Source organism: Netta rufina (genome assembly GCF_964035555.1).
Source record: "Netta rufina genome assembly, chromosome: 3".
In the NCBI taxonomy this organism is placed as follows: domain Eukaryota; kingdom Metazoa; phylum Chordata; class Aves; order Anseriformes; family Anatidae; genus Netta; species Netta rufina.
This window is the reverse complement of record NC_140125.1, coordinates 95,952,726-95,969,783: the sequence shown is the minus strand read 5'-3', so window position 1 is coordinate 95,969,783 and position 17,058 is coordinate 95,952,726. Positions and strand designations below refer to the sequence as shown.

The 17,058-nt window shown below is 38.8% G+C and overlaps 1 protein-coding gene across 1 annotated transcript in view; it reads left to right on the top strand.

The window, feature by feature from the left end:
• The window catches only part of HCRTR2 (hypocretin receptor 2), a gene marked incomplete at both ends in the record, with an annotated part of 40,981 nt that extends 27,668 nt beyond the window's left edge, over window positions 1-13,313 (top strand). The window contains 4 exons of the mRNA XM_084284370.1: window positions 7,354-7,574; window positions 9,000-9,121; window positions 10,214-10,414; window positions 13,120-13,313. Coding sequence (XP_084140496.1) covers window positions 7,354-7,574; window positions 9,000-9,121; window positions 10,214-10,414; window positions 13,120-13,313 — 738 coding nt within the window. The remainder of the gene's footprint in view (window positions 1-7,353; window positions 7,575-8,999; window positions 9,122-10,213; window positions 10,415-13,119) is intronic.
• Between the last annotated feature and the right edge of the window lie 3,745 nt (window positions 13,314-17,058).

Genomic DNA, 17,058 nt, shown 5'->3' with positions numbered 1-17,058 from the left:
AACTCTTTGGGCCTGGCTATCCAGCCAGTTTTTAACCCAACAAAGCGTATGCCAGTCCAAGCCACGAGCAGACAGTTTCTTGAGGAGAATGTTGTGGGAAATGGTGTCCAAAGCCTTGCTGAAGTCAAGGTAGACCACATCCACAGCCTTTCCCTCATCCACCCAGCGCGTCACTTTGTCATAGTAGGAGATCAGGTTCATCAAGCAGGACCTGCCTTTCATAAACCCATGCTGACTGGGCCTGATCACCTGGCTGCCCTGAAAGTGCCATGTGATGACACTCAAGATAATCTGCTCCATGAGTTTCCCTGGCACTGAGGTCAAACTGACAGGCGTATAGTTTCCCAGGTCTGCCCCCCAGCCCTCCTTGTAGATGGGCGTCACATTTGCCAGTTGACTGGGACCTCCCCCAATAGCCAGGACTGTTGATAAATGATGGTAAGAGGCTTGGCCAGCTCCACTGCCAGTTCTCTCAGTACCCTTGGGTGGATCCCATCCGGCCCCATTGACTTGCATACATCCAAGTGCCATAGCAGGTCGCCAAGCATTTCCTCATGGATAGTGAGGGCCACATTCTGCTCTCCATCTCCTTCCACCAGTTCAGGGTACTGGGTATCCAGAGAGCAACTGATTTTGCTGCTAAAGACTGAGGCAAAGAAGGCATTAAGCACCTCCACCTTTTCCTCATCTTTTGTAACTAAGTTCCCCTCCCGCATCCAGTAAAGGCTGGAAATTCTCCTTAGTCCTCCGTTTTGCATTGATGTATTTGTAAAAACATTTTTTGTTGTCTTTGATGGCAGTCGCCAGATTGAGCTCCAGATGAGCTTTGGCCTTTCTAATTTTGTCCCTGCACTGCCTCACAACATCCTTATAGTCCTCCCGAGTGGCCCGCCCTCTTTTCCAAAGAGTGTAAACCCTCTTTCTCCTGCTAAGCTCAAGCCACAACTCTCTGTTCATCCAGGCTGGTCTTCTTTCACTCTGGCTCGCCTTTGGGCGTGTGGGGACAGACTGCTCCTGCGCCATTAAGATTTCCTTCTTGAAGAGTGCCCAGCCTTCCTGGACTCCTCTGCCCTTCAGAACTGCCTCCCAAGGGACTCTACCAACCAGTGTCCTGAACAGTTCAAAGTTGGCCCTCCAGAAGTCCAATACAGAGGTTTTACTGGTCCCTTTCCTGGCTTCTCCAAGAATGGAGAACTCTACCATTTCATGGTCACTCTGCCCAAGACAGCTTCCGACCACCACATCTCCCACCAGTCCTTCTCTGTTTGTGAAGAGAAGGTCTAGCGTGGCACCTCCCCTGGTAGGCTCACTAACCAGCTGTGACAGGAAGCTATTTTCCATGCTCTCCAGAAACCTCCTAGACTGCTTTTTCTGGGCTGTGTTGTGCTTCCAGGATATATCTGGGAAGTTGAAGTACCCCACAAGAACAAGCGCTGACGATTTCGCAACTTTTGTCAGCTGCCTGTAGAACATCTCCTCATCCATCTCCTCATCCTGGTTCAGCATTCTATAACAGACCCCCACCAGGGTGCTTCCCTTGTTGGCCTTCCTGCTGATCCTAACCCATAGGGTCTCAACCTTATCTTTCCCAGCCTCAAGTTCCATGACATCAAAACTCTCTCTGATATAGAGAGCCACACCACCACCCCTTCCATGCTGCCTGTCCCTTATGAAGATCCTATAGCCAGACATTGCAGCACTCCAGTCATGAGAGTGGTCCCACCACGTTTCTGTGATAGCAATCAAGCTGTAGCCTGCCTGCCGCACGATGGCTTCCAGCTCCTCCTGTTTGTTACCCATGCTGCATGCATTAGTGTAGATGCACTTCAGTTGGGACACTGCCTTCTCTCCCAGCCTTGCCATTGTTTCCCCGGCACAGCTCTAACAAGCCTTATTTCAGCCCCATCCCCCTTCTTACCTAGTTTAAAGCCCTCTCAATGAGCCCCGCCAGCTCCTGGCCTAGGATCCATTTTCCCCTTAGAGATAGGGACCCGTTTGCGGCCATCAGGCCGGGTGCCAAGTAAAGAGCCCCATGGTAAAAAAAAAAAAAAAAAAAAAAAAAAAATCTGTGTTGGCACCAGCCTCTGAGCCATGTGTTTATCAGGTGGGCTTTCCGTGTCCTCTCTGTACCCCTCCCTGCCACTGTAGGCATGGACAAAAACACCACCTGTACTCCCGCTCCATCCACTAACTGTCCCAGTCCCCTAAAGTCCCGTTTGATGGTCTTCAGCTTTCTCTCTTCAACGTCATCACTGCCCACCTGGACTATTAAAAGGGGATAATAGTCAGAGGGGCGAACCAGGTTGGGAAGCTTTCTGGCAATGTCCCTGGCCCTGGCCCCAGGGAGGCAGCAGACTTCCCTATGGGTAGGGTCAGGCTGACAAATAGGTCCCTCTGTTCCCCTGAGAAGGGAGTTGCCCACAACAATCACCCTTCTTTCTGTCCTGGTGGAGGCAGTCCTGAGGTGAGGAGTCAACTTCCTTGCCCTAGGCATCATCCTGGGTAGACTTTCTACCTCTTCCTCAGCTACCGATCTCTCAAGCTCCAGGGCCTCAAACCTGTTGCGTAAGGGCATCTGGGAAAGTGGGGCTGGAAGGTGGGGGCATCACTTGCAATGTTGAGCAGGGACCTGTCTCCATTCCTCCTCAACTCCTAGGTCCCCTCCCTCTGCCCCACAGCAACAGGGCAGGGGGTCCACTCCCATCTGGGGTGTCTCACCCCGGTACCTGTCCTTCAGAAGCCACAGGGAGTTGTTCCACAAGTCTATCTCCCGCTCATACTCCCTGATATCCCTCAACTTCTTGACCTCCTCCTTGAGTTCTGCCCCAAGGTGGACCAGGTCATCCACCTGCTCGCACCTCACGCACACAGTCTCTCTGCCACCCGCAGGTTGTAGCAACAGGCTCAGGCACTCCCTGCACCTGGAGATCTGAACTGCTGCAGTTTTGAGTGGGCAGTCGGTCTGGGTGTGTACAGACTTTCTGGAGAGCACACCGTGCCTGGTGTACACCATTGCAGCTGAGCTAGTGGTAGACTGCTGTGTGGTGTTTTTACTCAGGTGGGCTGCCGAGCTCCACCACAACTGCTCTCTCACTCCCCCTCTCCTCCAAGAGGAGACCCAACAAACGCTGTTAGAGGAGGTGTTTGTATGGGCGGGGGGGGGGGGGAACGCTCTGCCCTTCCTGCTCGCCCTGCCTGCGCAAACTGCCGCGCCACTCCCTCCTGACGTGCCACACCCTGTTTGCCCGTCCTGGTCACTGCACTCCCTAGGGGCAGCTTTTGAACGGCCGGGGAGGAGGCGCTGCTGGCTCCACCTACACCTCGTTCTCGCCTCGTTCACCTCCCTCGTGAGGGCTGCCCTAGCTCCCGCGAGTGGGCTTGGTGATGGAAAAATTAACCCTGCCTGTCCGATCTCCCGCTCCACTGCAGAACAGAGCTATTAACAACTCTGACTTGGCTGCAGACATCAGGCATTTGTCTAAGTGCAGCAGGTGTGCCATAATCAGTCATGTAGAGCAAATGAACACAGTGCTGTAAGTATATTATTTGATAATGCCTTCAATTAAGAAACCATGTTGTTTATGAGAACTTCAGTTAAATGTAGTGATCCTATTGCAAGGTGCAAAGAGCCTTCCAGGTGTATGTGACCAAAAAAAAGCTCAAAAACTAAATGTTTTCTGTGTTACAGTTTTCTAAGAATTCTCTTTTTTTTTCTTTTTTTTCTTTTTTTTTAATGGAGTGTGCTGTGCTTGCTAAGTTTCAGATGACTAAAGAAAAATTTACAAGGTATCCACATGATACTTTGTGCAAGAGCTCTTAATATTACTGATTATGTCTTCAAGCACATCTTTACATACAAGATTTGCAATCTTTGATTTAGTGATTCATCTGTGCAAAGGCAAACACAATCATGCCACAAACATTAAGATTTTGAGTAATTTATTTTAATTATTAGAAAGGAAATAGTGACTTAGAAGACAGTGTTCTCTTGTGGTTTTTGAGTGGATTAAAAACGCCATCTGAACAAATAAATAGGACTGAATGGACTTATGGTAAAAGTGTTGATACATAATTCATATTATCAAGTCTTGTATACCCATTTTTATTGATGTCCAAATGCATTGACACTAAAGTCTATTTATATTAATAACTAGGATCCCTGCCCATTTTTATTTTGGCAGCTGAAATATTCCCTTCTAATCTTTGCAAACAGTTTTTGCATTTGGAAAGATTTTGTCTGCTTATAATAATTGATAATAATAATTTATAATAATAATTGATAATAATTTGAGGAGGTAGAGGAAAGGTGCCTCAGAAAGTAACTCTGCAAATCTTAGTATTTGCTTCAACACAGCTAGAGGCCTCTTACTGAAATTGTGGGATTATACAAATTCTACATAACTATCTCTATAACTGATTCAACAACCAAAACAAATACATTCATTATGTATTATTACATATTTATTACATATTACATGATTATGTACTATGTATTGCATTTGTATACTTGTACATGCATAATGCGTGTTTGTTGGTTTACATAAATGCCTATTCGTAAATGTCTCTCTGTACACAAACACTTACAAAATGTTATGTCCCTTAGAAGGTACTCATTCAGCTATGCATCTGTGAGTATATAGCACTTTTTTTTTTTTCCTGATAAAATTCTTACTGTATTATTGGTTAGTGTACTACCAGTAGCAAAGCCCAGTTATTTGCCAGGTAAAGGCAAAGGAAAAAATGTTCAGTAGAAAGTTTCTCAGAGTCCCTACCTTTGATCACCCGATTGATAAGCTATAGAATACTGCTGAAATAGCAGAAAAGACTCTTCTACCTACACAGACATGTAGAAGACATGTACACTGTCATGTCTAACATTTCTGTAGAAATAGCTGTTTTGAGAAACTTCACTGAAGTTGCATCTAGCTACTAAGCTGGTCACAGTATTCTTCTAGTGAATCTTTGGCATAATCAGGAGGGATAGGTCAGGAGAGATTTGGCTGAGTTTCTCTGCTTCCGTTTCCATTATCTGAATGGTAATTCAGATAAATGGTAATCTGGTATCACAGAATCACAGAATTGTCTAGGTTGGAAAAGACCTCGAGATCGAGTCCAGCCTCTAAAGTCCTCCACTAAACCATATCACTAAGTTCAACATCCAAACATCTTTTAAAGAACTCCAGGGATGGTGACTCCACCACTTCCCTGGGCAGCCTGTTCCAATGTCTAACAACCCTTTCGGTAAAGAAGTTCTTCCTAATATCCAACCTAAAACACCCCTGGCTCAACTTTAGCCGATTCCCCCTCATCTTGTCACCAGGCACATGGGAGAACAGACCAACCCCCACCTCGCTACAGCCTCCTTTAATGTACTTATAGAGTGATAAGGTCGCCCCTGAGCCTCCTTTTCTTGAGGCTGAACAAACCCAGGTCCCTCAGCCGCTCCTCGTAAGACTTATTCTCCAGACCCCTCACCAGCCTGGTCGCCCTTCTCTATGCTCTTTCAAGCACCTAAATGTCCTTCCTGTAGCAAGGGGCCCAAAACTGAACAGAGTACTTGAGGTATGAGTGAAGAGGAGTAAAAAGTTTCCATTTCTAAGTTAGAACAGGAAAATAAAACACCACTGATAAGACAGAATCAGAATCTTAGCTTATGATCCCTGTAGAGCATGGCAAAGACACATTGCAGTGCTACAGCAAAGTATGTTAAATCCCTTGGAATAGGACAAAACATGTCCAGGTATAAAACTGTCTTACTTATTTAGCTGAATGAGTGCGAATCCTCAGAAAACATGCACTTTTTGTTTGTTTGTTTTATTTTGTTTGTTTTGGTTTTGTTTTTTTTTATTTTCTAAAAAATTAAAATTAAAAAGTTAAAATTAAATAAATAATAATAATAATTATAATAAAGTTAATATATCTTCCTGTTCTGCTTCATTGATTTACTGTTCATTATAAAACAACTTTGCCAAAGGATTCCAATAGTTGTAAATCAGATCTGATGGTGCACATAAATGCTAAATTAAGGGCTTGTCTGTGCAAGGAAACTATTCATGAAAAAATGCATAATAGCTATTATAGAACAATTCTGCATGTGCATACTTTAATTTTAGAATAAATGTGTTTAAAAACAATGTGGTTAGAATAAATGTGTTTAAAAAGTGTTTAAAAACACTTTAACTCGTTTTTGTTTGTTTGTTTGTTTCTGAAAAAATAAAAAATATATCAAAAATCTCATTCTGTTCTGGGCACTTCTTGAGGATTAGCCCTACTTTTTGAAATTCTACAATAGAGGATGTGAATTTTGCAGATAATTTTAAATATGAACATTTTTGCACTCATGGGACTTGTCACCCTGCAGACAATTGCACTACTTATGAATAAAATGAAATTTCTACCCAAAAGGTTTTCACAATGTGCAATGTTGAAAACATTATAAATGTCATTGATTTCTCTGAGAAAGTCCTTGCCATTTGTAGTCTTAAGAATGAGTCTGAAGGCAGGAAATAATTTTGATATAATGAAGCAAAATTCTTTATTTGGCCTGTCTTGTATGAGTGCACACAAAGCAAAGACTACGGTATTTATTTTTTTTAATAGCTTGGTGCTACACCTACCCATTGCATGGTGTCTTTGGCTAACTTAACTCTTCCTGTCTTGGAACTCTTTTGTGATGCTCCCATACCTCACTATGTATTCATTCAGTTTTGAAGAGCATTGCATGGAGATCCACATTTTAGCTGTGGCCTCTTTAGCTGTTGCATTGTCTTTCAGGTTGTATATTTGATATTTTTATAGCTCTTAAACTTATGTGGGCATTCAATCCTAGCTTTTCAATGTTGAGAAGTTGTTTAATATCTTAAAGTAGCAACAAAGTAATAGGATAATCCATTGTCATACAGCAAACATAGATAGATGGACTTTCACAGCAACATAACTATAGTAGTAGTAAGTATGTAGTCAAAAGATGTTCGTAGGTATGATAGTCTGAAGATATAAGCAAGGCAAATTAAGTGGGAAGTGAGGATATTTTTAATGCAGCAGTTCGTATATTTGGACAAAACAATTTTTTGTGCACTCCTTCAAGTGTGTCTGAAATCTGTTTTGATTCTTCCATCTACATCAGTTAATTTGTTTATCAAAAAACAAAAACAACAAACAAACAAAAAAAAAACTTTTCCATACAAGCTTACCTTGTATATGTCAACATATGTCAATCTTATACATGTCCGTATATACATGTCTATATATACATGTCTATATATACATGTCTATTTTCTTTGTTATAGATACCACAGTGCTATTTTTTCAAAGTGCTGATTTTGAGGATGTCCCTTGTTTTGTCTTTTTTAGATCCCAGGAACTTCTTCAGTAGTTCAGAAAAAATGGAAGTCTCTGCAGCCCTCAGCACAGCAGCGAGGGCTGGGACAGTCAACAAAGTCAAAGATCAGTGCTGTGGCAGCTGAAATAAAACAGATTCGTGCAAGAAGGAAAACAGCACGTATGTTAATGGTTGTCCTCCTGGTTTTTGCACTTTGCTATCTACCAATTAGCATCCTGAATGTCTTGAAAAGGTAAAGTTTATCCCAAAATGTAAACACTTCCTGTCTAAATACAACCCAATGTTATGAGATTCCACTTGTTCTGACAGATACTTTTGAAGAAACCTACCTATTTCATGATAATGAAACTGAAAATAAGCATACAGTTGCAAGAAAAAGATGTATCTAACTTATCTGCAGTATTGAAACTGTAGGCCAGACAGTACAAGCCTTATTAATAAGCTCTTCCTCATGAAAATTATCTAACCTACCTCCTCATTAAAACCTGTCATTTAGATGGGATTACAGCATGTTTGCTGTAAATGAACCCTGGAAGTTCATTTCCCTAAAGCAGAAGCTGAAGGTTATCAAGAAAGAATAGCGTTGTGGTTTGGCCCCAGGGACTGTACCCAAGCTTCATCATACACAGTTTTGAGATCCAATTCTCAGCCTAATTTTAGGCTAATTCTTTAGTTCTCCAGGAATCTCCTTTTCACTTTTTTACCCTTTTCTCTCCAGCTCATTTAAGATGTAATTGTTTACACTCTTCTTTTTGTACAGTTCTTGACAGGTTTTGATATAGTTACATCTCTTGAGACCTCTAGCATGCCAATAAGTAATGACATATAGCAGATTTTATCTGGAAGCCATTAGCTGATTTCAAGAGGCAAAGCATCCTAAAAAAAGAAACACTTCTGTTGGTGCTTGAGGAATATTTAATTTTTTAAGGAGTAGTTTCAAGTTGTATACAAAAGCTACAATACATCCCACTCAATTCTGGCACTTTCCTGAGGTCTAATTTAAGTACTTTTCATCCTTGGGTCCCTTGGTAGATAATGCAGAGAGAAATAATTATTTCCATACAGCAGCTCAGGCTACCTCTGATCTGAACTCTATGTAGTTACACAGAGTAACTACAAAGACAGTTTCAACTACAGTAGCAGAGAAGGCCTAAAGTTAGATTTCTGTTTAAATAGCTAAATTAGGTGTAAGGAACCTGTGTAAAGCAGATTTCTCTAGGACAGAAGCTGTTATTGTAGCCTCAATACCTCAGTTCTGGACCAGTTCAGTGCTTTTCTAATTCCAGAGACCCTGTTTGTTGGAGAATGGGCCTAGAGCTGGAAACGTCAATGACATTAACTGGTCAAAAGCAACTTTTCCCATGTTTTTTTGTTTTATCTAACAGCCACTAACTTTGTCTACTTATCAGACAAGTCCTATATCTGCACTGTTGCAAAGTAACGTACTTATGTGTCTATAGTCTCTCTATTGTGCAAAAACACCAAGAAAAAATTTTGAGGTATAGGGAGAAAAATTTGTTCTCTCAAGAGAACAAGAAGTGTTGAATCAGCTTTTCTGTGACAAATAAGTAATCAGAGAGAATATTAGGCTAGAACTTGTGATGACCTCTTTTTATATGATTTGGCATCTTTCAGATTTGCTTTTCTTTTTCTTTAGGGTTTTTGGGATGTTTAATCATGCTGATGACAGAGAAACTGTATATGCCTGGTTCACATTCTCACACTGGCTTGTATACGCAAACAGTGCAGCCAATCCTATTATTTATAACTTCCTCAGTGGTAAGTTACCTAGAACTCAAGTTTAATGTGTAGTTTATATGTAATGAGCCATAGCAAATAAAATTAATGACTGTGTAACATCAGTAGAGCTCCTCCAGTGGGAGCTAGATCCTCTTCTTGGAACAAGTTGCCTAATGTATCCCATTACCTTCAGACTATCTACCTATAACTAACCTAGTGTCAGGGCCTGAGTCCAAGTGCTTGAATTTGACTGCCCATGCCATTAATTTTTTAGAGAAGTCACTGACATTACTTTGATCTGAAACAATTACTGTTTCCCTAAATCTCTGGATACTCTCTGAGAGTTATCACAGGCCAAGAGCTGTCCCCAGTTGGCATTTTATATGCAGCTATCAGATTTTGGAAGCTGTGAGTGTTTAGTAACACCTGCATGGCCAGACTGTACCAACTAGATTCAAGGCCAAAGAACCAATCAGGATATTACTCACTGAATAGACTATCTTAGTTTGTATTTGCCTTATTTGGCTATGAATGGCAGAAGCAGGACCTAAACTGGTAGTATTAGAGCCAAATGCAGGGAGGCAAAAGTTTTTTAATCCTCACTACACGTTTGCCCTCTGTGTTTTTTGTGGTGTGTAATGTGAGGATGATTTGAACAATTTACCCTGAGCTCTGAAAGCAGACTAATGGGCTGTTGAACACTGAATTTTCTTTTAAAATGTATTGAAGTTTAAATATGGATTAACTATGCTTCTCATTTCACATGTCAAGCAATGATCCAGTTATTTAAGCCTACTATTGCTCAATTGGTTGTTTTTGTTAAATGGGTTGTGAATCAACAAACTATCAACACCATAATTTCATAAGTCATTCTACTTTGTCCGTCCTGTCTAGCCAAGAATAATTTAGGCTTCATACCACACCTAACATATCTTCTTACAAAGGTTATATTTTTTCTGTCATTCTCTAAGTTGTCGAAGTTGTAATTTCCTACTTTAGTGGCATTAGAAAAACATCTGAATGTTCTAGATTAAATTTGCATTAGATAGCTGTTTCTTTCTAATCTATAAAGTTGGTTGAAAAATGGTTTACAGTAAAAATTTTCATGAATCTTTCTTTTGTGTGTAACAGGGAAATTTAGAGAAGAATTTAAAGCAGCATTTTCTTGTTGCATCTTTGGCATTCACAGTCACCAAGATGAACGGCTTACCAGAGGTCGTGCCAGTACAGAGAGTCGGAAATCCTTGACCACCCAGATCAGCAATTTTGATAATGTTTCAAAACTTTCAGAACACGTTGTATTGACCAACATAAACACAATTCCAGCAAACGGTACTGCACCTATTACCCACTGGTAGTATACTTGTCCCTATGTTTTTTGATGCCGTGAAATTAAAATGTAATTGTCCATAGAACAATCTTTGAATCTAAGCAGAACACGATGAGAGAAAGGTGTTCACAATTAAGAACTGACAGTAAGAAAAGTAACTTATAAAGTATATTTTACAGAGTATGCTACAACTTATATTATTGATTATATTGTGAATCAAATTCTCATATAATTTCTTTAAAAAATTGAGTTGCAGTTGGGGAGAGAGTAGGGTAAAAGTATTTTATTTAAATATTTTCTTTGTATCTTTGCATTCTCTAGTCTCCTAAGTATATAAAGAACAGGTACCTAAAAGAGTGAAAATAATTTTCCACAGAGTTGCAATGTGTTTATGAAGAGGTATATTCTACTCAGAGCTAATTCTCTGAAGTTGTGGAATATTTTATAGCAGATACCTCTTTTAGCCAAAATTGGATGTGCAGACTGTACTACCTGAATATCCTTTACTTTTTCACCAGGCAAATATCTGCTCACCAGACATTCTGATGTGGATTGGGCTGATCCAATAAGAAAGTCACACGAATTTTTGTTCTCATATTTTTATTTTTATTTTTTAATCCTTTTCCTGTTGTTTAGATATTGTATGTATTGAGGATCAGCTGGGAGACCAGTCTTGATTTTTCTCTAATACAGATTGATAAACAGATGATTATAGTCTAAAATGAAAGGCAGACATTCTTCAAGTTTTCACAATTCCAGGTAGACATTGAAATTATTGTGCAATTCCGTAGCTTTGTGAAAAAAAAAAATGGAAAATGACATATAATTTATTATTTGATATTTCTCAGTACATTATACATTATATCTCAGTTGGACTTTACAAGGAATGGGATTCATCCTTCTTCTCCTAAGGGTGTGAACGTTAGCTGTCTAGAAATTATCTCAGGCTAGGACTATATAGCTATATATATACCAGAGAAAAGAAATTGGTATGTCCAAGGACAGCCAGTCTATTCCTGAAAGTAATATCTAAAAAGGAAGAAATAAATTAACTCTGAAGACATATGTTCCCTCCACTTACTGTAGAATATTCACAGGGTGACTCACTTAGACACTTCTGTTTCAAACTGTTAAGGTTACTTGCCCAAACAGAGGATTCTAGTAGGTACCTTTCTAGAGTAAAAACTGAAGTCTGGATTGGACACTCCACAATGTCTAAAGCAATAGATACTAACATGTTGGAAACCAAACCCAGATACAAATTTCTTCTGTATTAAGAAGAGGAGCTTTTTCCTTTAGGACTTCAGAGTGGGATTTAAATTCAAGATGAAAATACATAAATGTAGGTACAAATAGGTGCTCTATGTGTATAAGCACCCAAAAGAGATATAGTATTGATTAGGTTACATAAACACAGGTATCTGAGACTCCTTATGGTACTCTTTTTACCCTACAGGTTTATGGTACTCTTTTTGTCCTACAGTTGCTGGTCCAGGAGCACATAGATCCTCTGTTACACTTGCCATCTCTAATGGGCAGATGGGCACACTCCTATGCCCAAGTGTTTAAAAAGGACACTAATGCTTTGCTAGCTGTACTGAGCCCCTATAAACACAGTCAACAATGGTAAAAAAGCCTTTTGACACACTCCAGAGTAGGTACCTGGCCATTAACCACTGTCTACTCTCCACGTTGTAACCATGTTGGCCAGCTTTCCACTGAGCACAAATTTAGACACCTAAATTGTCTTATGTGTTGATGCCTAAAATCAGGTTTCTTAATCTTGAACTGAATCTTATGTGCAGTCTTAATGGCAAGCATGGTATTCCTCTTTTTCTGGTGATCATATACTCTCCACTGGGTAGTGGAGAGACCCAGTCCTTTGAAAAACAGATTACAAAAAAAAAAAAAAAAGAAGTCTTGTTTTGGAATCAGGTACAGATTGTCGTCTGCTCCTGATCAGTGAAGACACTCCTGTAACCAGTGGAGCTTTCCTATAAACCTGTTCTTAACTGAAGTCCTTATGAAATGCTCCAACTATCCTAAGACTCTGTGATTGCTTTGATTAAAAGATGCCTTTCCCAGACTGAGAAATAAAGTTGCATATTTAAGAATAAATTTCAAATAAAGGAGACAAGGCTGGCAAGGAAAAGGGTTCTAGGCATGGAACTTCTGGCAGAGTGTTAGGAAGAGGTATACATCTTCTTCACCCTTGAGCTGTGTTTCAGCTATACAAGTATTAGTCTTGCAAAGTCACAGTCTGTATGTGCAGTAAAGCTCTTCTAAATCTAGCAAAGACTAACCAACAATAGGATTGCAGTGATCTATACACTAATTCTCCTTTTCCTTCCTGTCCTGTATTGACAACTGAACCTGTAGTACTCCACTGATCACAATAGCACCTGGATAAGGAAGACAGGGCAATTTACCAAGTAGCACATGTTAAATAAGTAGTAGAACACATTTAAAATGTTTAAAAGTTTTAAAAAAAATAAAGTTTATGCATCAGAAATGCCCTTAAGCTTCAGTCAAGAAGTATTTGCTTAAAATTTGAAGTGCAATTTGAATGATTTTTTTGGCAGGCCGTTTTGTTAATAGATCACCATCTCTCTATACTGTTCAGAGAAAGTACCAATCACAGGGTGAGCCAGTCAGCTGGTGAACCAGCTACAAGCAGTAAGTTCATCTTAAAATCTTTATCTTACAGGTATCACATCTACACTCAGCCCGCTGAAGTCAGTGGAACTGCATCTCCACATACCAGGGATGAACATGACTTCAAATTTAGACGAAGCAGTGAGAATTTCTGCAGAATGCACTGGCAACACAGAGAATGCAGAGTGGGATAAATTTGTCCCTAGCATAACTAAATTTACCTCGATGGAATTACAGCAAGGATGACTTTGGCTTAATACATGTACTATCACCTGAGAATGCCACAGTTTTTTAGCTGTGTTACAGACTAGAACAACTGGACAAAGGGATTCCTGCAAAACGACTGCCTCTTCTATTTCTTCTCAGTCTTATGGAAACCTACTTACCTCAGTATGAGCTAAAAGAACATGTCTTTAGAAGTCTTTTTAAAGATTGGATTGTATCATACTTTGTAAATACTGTAGATATTTATTTTTATATATTTTAGATGCTGTGGAATGTTCCAAAATGTATCATATAAAGAACTCTAAGTATTTGAAAGAAGTCTCAAACATCATTTATTTATATCCTCTTTCTATTAATGAATTACTTATTTACAAGGAATGCTTACTTATGCACTGGTGGTATTCTGGAATTACTTTGCACTTTTAGGACACCCCTTGTAGTAAATTCTATGTTCATTAAGGAATTTTCACTTCAGATTGATTTTGGGAGATTCCAGGGTGCTTTTCTAAGCACAGACATGCTTCTAAGATGTGAATGCAAAGTGCAAGTCACACTCATTTTCATAAAATTACACTAAATAGTCAGTCTTTTTTTTCTTTTTTTTTTTTTTTCTTTTTTTTTTTTTTTCCTTCAGATGAGTGCCTAGAAAGCAACTACTTAAATAAAACTTACTTGGTGCTCAAAGGTGCTATAAGCTCAAAATTCCTACTCAGGCCAATAGGAATAACAACTGTCAGCACCCCTGAAGAACTGGACATTTTAACTTTGGTAGCTCATTTTAGTCCATAATGTCTGCAAGTGTTACTCCAGAAGATCTCTGAAGATACTTAAAATAGAAAACATTGGTTATCTTGCTTGTTTTCACAATTGTTTTCTCTCAACTGCCATTTAATACTAATGATGCAAACAACAGATTTATGTGCCAAGAAAATGTCAAGTTTTGAAAAACTAAAATAAAGTATTTCTCTCTGGAAATTTAGAGGAGATATGTCATTGGTCTGGTAGATAAAGTATTCACACATCCATTTTCTATTTATGGGAGAAGCTCCCTGGCGTGGGGCTTCCTACCACACATTATATATATATATATATATAGATATATATATATTTTTTTTTTTTTCCCTTTATGAATGAAGATAATGCATCCCTGGTGACTTAGTTTACGGGGGTTAAAGTTCACTGTCAGTTTTTGACTCCTGCAACTCTCTTTTAACATGCTGGATATGGAGTTTCTGACCTTAATTTTCCCTTTAGTGAGATAATTTTTTCTCTATTGTTTTCTTAGTTCTCTTTTCATTCAGATCTCCCAATTTAAAATATTACAACATTACTAGGGATTTTTGTTAGTCACAACTTAAATGTAACAATACCTTTTTTTTTTTTTTTTTTTAGAATATAAGTAAAAGATGAGACATAGCCACTTAAACATTTATTTATTTATTTATTTATTTCCTGGCCAGAGCAAATAGCAAATCTTCCAGACACAAATGATACGATTAGCGCTTATCTAAGTTTTTAATTATAAGGATGGGTACAAAGTGTTAATTAATTCTTGCCTGAGCATCAAATATGGTTATCCACGTAAAGATTTAGTTATTTTTATGAAAAATAAAATTGGGTTTTCTAAAATAAATGTTTTAATACAAATATTCTTATTTATTTATTTATTTATGTTATTCATTCCTTTTATTTTACAAAATTTGAGAAAACCTGAGACATTATCTTCTGAAAGTTATCTGTAAAGATAAACCCAATAGTGAAGCTGGAACATACAGGAGAGGAGAGGAGAGGAGAGCAGATATAAATAAAGATAGAAACAACTGCAAGAAGACAGGGAAAGATTTTAAGAGCAATACAGAATTTTATGTCTTTTGTGTGTGACTTCTGGGCTTCTTTTGACATATGAAGTAATACTTAAAATTAAGTTTGGGGTGAGTTAGAAGAGTGGTTGGCTGACTGTCATATCTACAAAACTTTACCAACACGGCTATTTTGATGTATAGCTGTTCCTGTCTTCAGTAAGAATAGGATGGCAAAACAGCTCTACTCCATCTTATCCATCAGAAAGATCACTTGAGGAAAGAGCATTTCTTCTCTAGCCTTTAAATATTGAAAAAGATCTGAAAGCCAAGCTTAAATTGGGTTTTGTTACCTCTAGCTGCTTTGGTTTTCCAATATTTTCACTAGCAATTTAGGAGAATAGAAATCGAGTTCTAGTGTTCTAGTGCCATTGTTCCTATTTAGTCATAGCATCATTAGACATGGAGTTTGAATCACAACATATTTGTTCCCGTGTATATAATTGGTGTTTGTGACACCATCTTTCTGGTACATTGTTTCTCAACATATTTCACAGTCTTGGAGAACTGATATCCTGACCTTCTGCTGCTTTTTGTTGTCACTGTACTGCTAAGCTGATGGCCTGCAGTCGCAATGACTGCAAAATAATTTATTTCTCCCTCCTCCTCCAAAAAGGTAATTTTTCCCTCCCTTTTCTTCTGGAGTGCATAGAGGGCACAATGTCGTTGTAGGATATGAGCAAAATTGATGCATGTCATTAAACTGGAGAGTGCATCATGGGAAGGAGCCCACATTAAACTTTACCTTAACTCAGCTCTCACTGTAAGATGCATCACAACCTACTGATGCAATCAGCCAAAGCAAGTTTAGCAAACTAAAATTTGTCTCACAGCTAAATAGCTGTCAGTCTATTCCTTTCACTTGAAAATAAGTCCTCTTTTTTTTTTTTTTTCTTGCTGTTGGATATGTTGAAGAAAAAGTATTTTATTTTATTGAATGCACTTTAAAAATAATAAATTTACTATGTTAAAATCAGTTATAAAAAAAATAATAATAAAAAAAAAATTACATGCAAGATTGTATTTTCCTCAGCTAAACAGAGAAAAAGTAAAATCCAGACTCCTCTCAAGCTCTGGTTCTGCCAATAGAGATAGAATTTCACCTACCATATATATCTGCTTTTTATGCTGGATGTTTTATGGTTCCTTTTTGTTTAAATCTTTCAAAGACCAAATGCAATTAAAAATGTTCTCTATGGTATAAGCAACTTGCAAAAACAAGTCTCATGAGTGGAATGATGAGATCAATAAAGATCTGCTGCTGCTCCTCCTTCCAGTGCAAGAATCAAAGAGCATACAGTCAAGCTAGAAGGTGATACCACTTAGTGTGTATGCTAAATTTTTGCATGAGCTCATTGCATGAGCTACAGGAGTTGTTTACAGGAGCAAAGGGAGTGGAATGGTCCTCCAGCTGAAAAAGTTCTTTACTGACAAATGACTGTTGTTTGAGTATTCAGCCACCTTATACTGGTTGTAGTCATGCTTTTTTCATTTTGTCTAGTAGGTGGACAGGTAGCTAGGTGAACAAGAGTTCAGATGGAAAGCCCATCTGAACTCTTACAGCATGGCTAGTGTTATAGTCCATGCTATCTACTCTTGCTTCAGCTGTATCTGGGTTTTTAAGTACATGGCTTTACTCATATTCTGAGCTCTCAGGTTGTCTGAGGGTTGTTCAAGCAAATTATGCATCTATGTATACATCTGTTTCTCTTGGCTTATTCCTTGCAGAAATAAATTGGAAAAGGGAAAACACTTTTTTTTTTTTTAATAATTTCCTGCATCTATCTACAGAGAAACAAATTCAGCTGACATGTCACTGATTGTACAATTTAGGGTTGGCCAGTTTCTGACTCTAGTATGGCAAATTGTTTGTTTTTTGTTGATGGTGGTGTTTTTTTTGTTTGTTT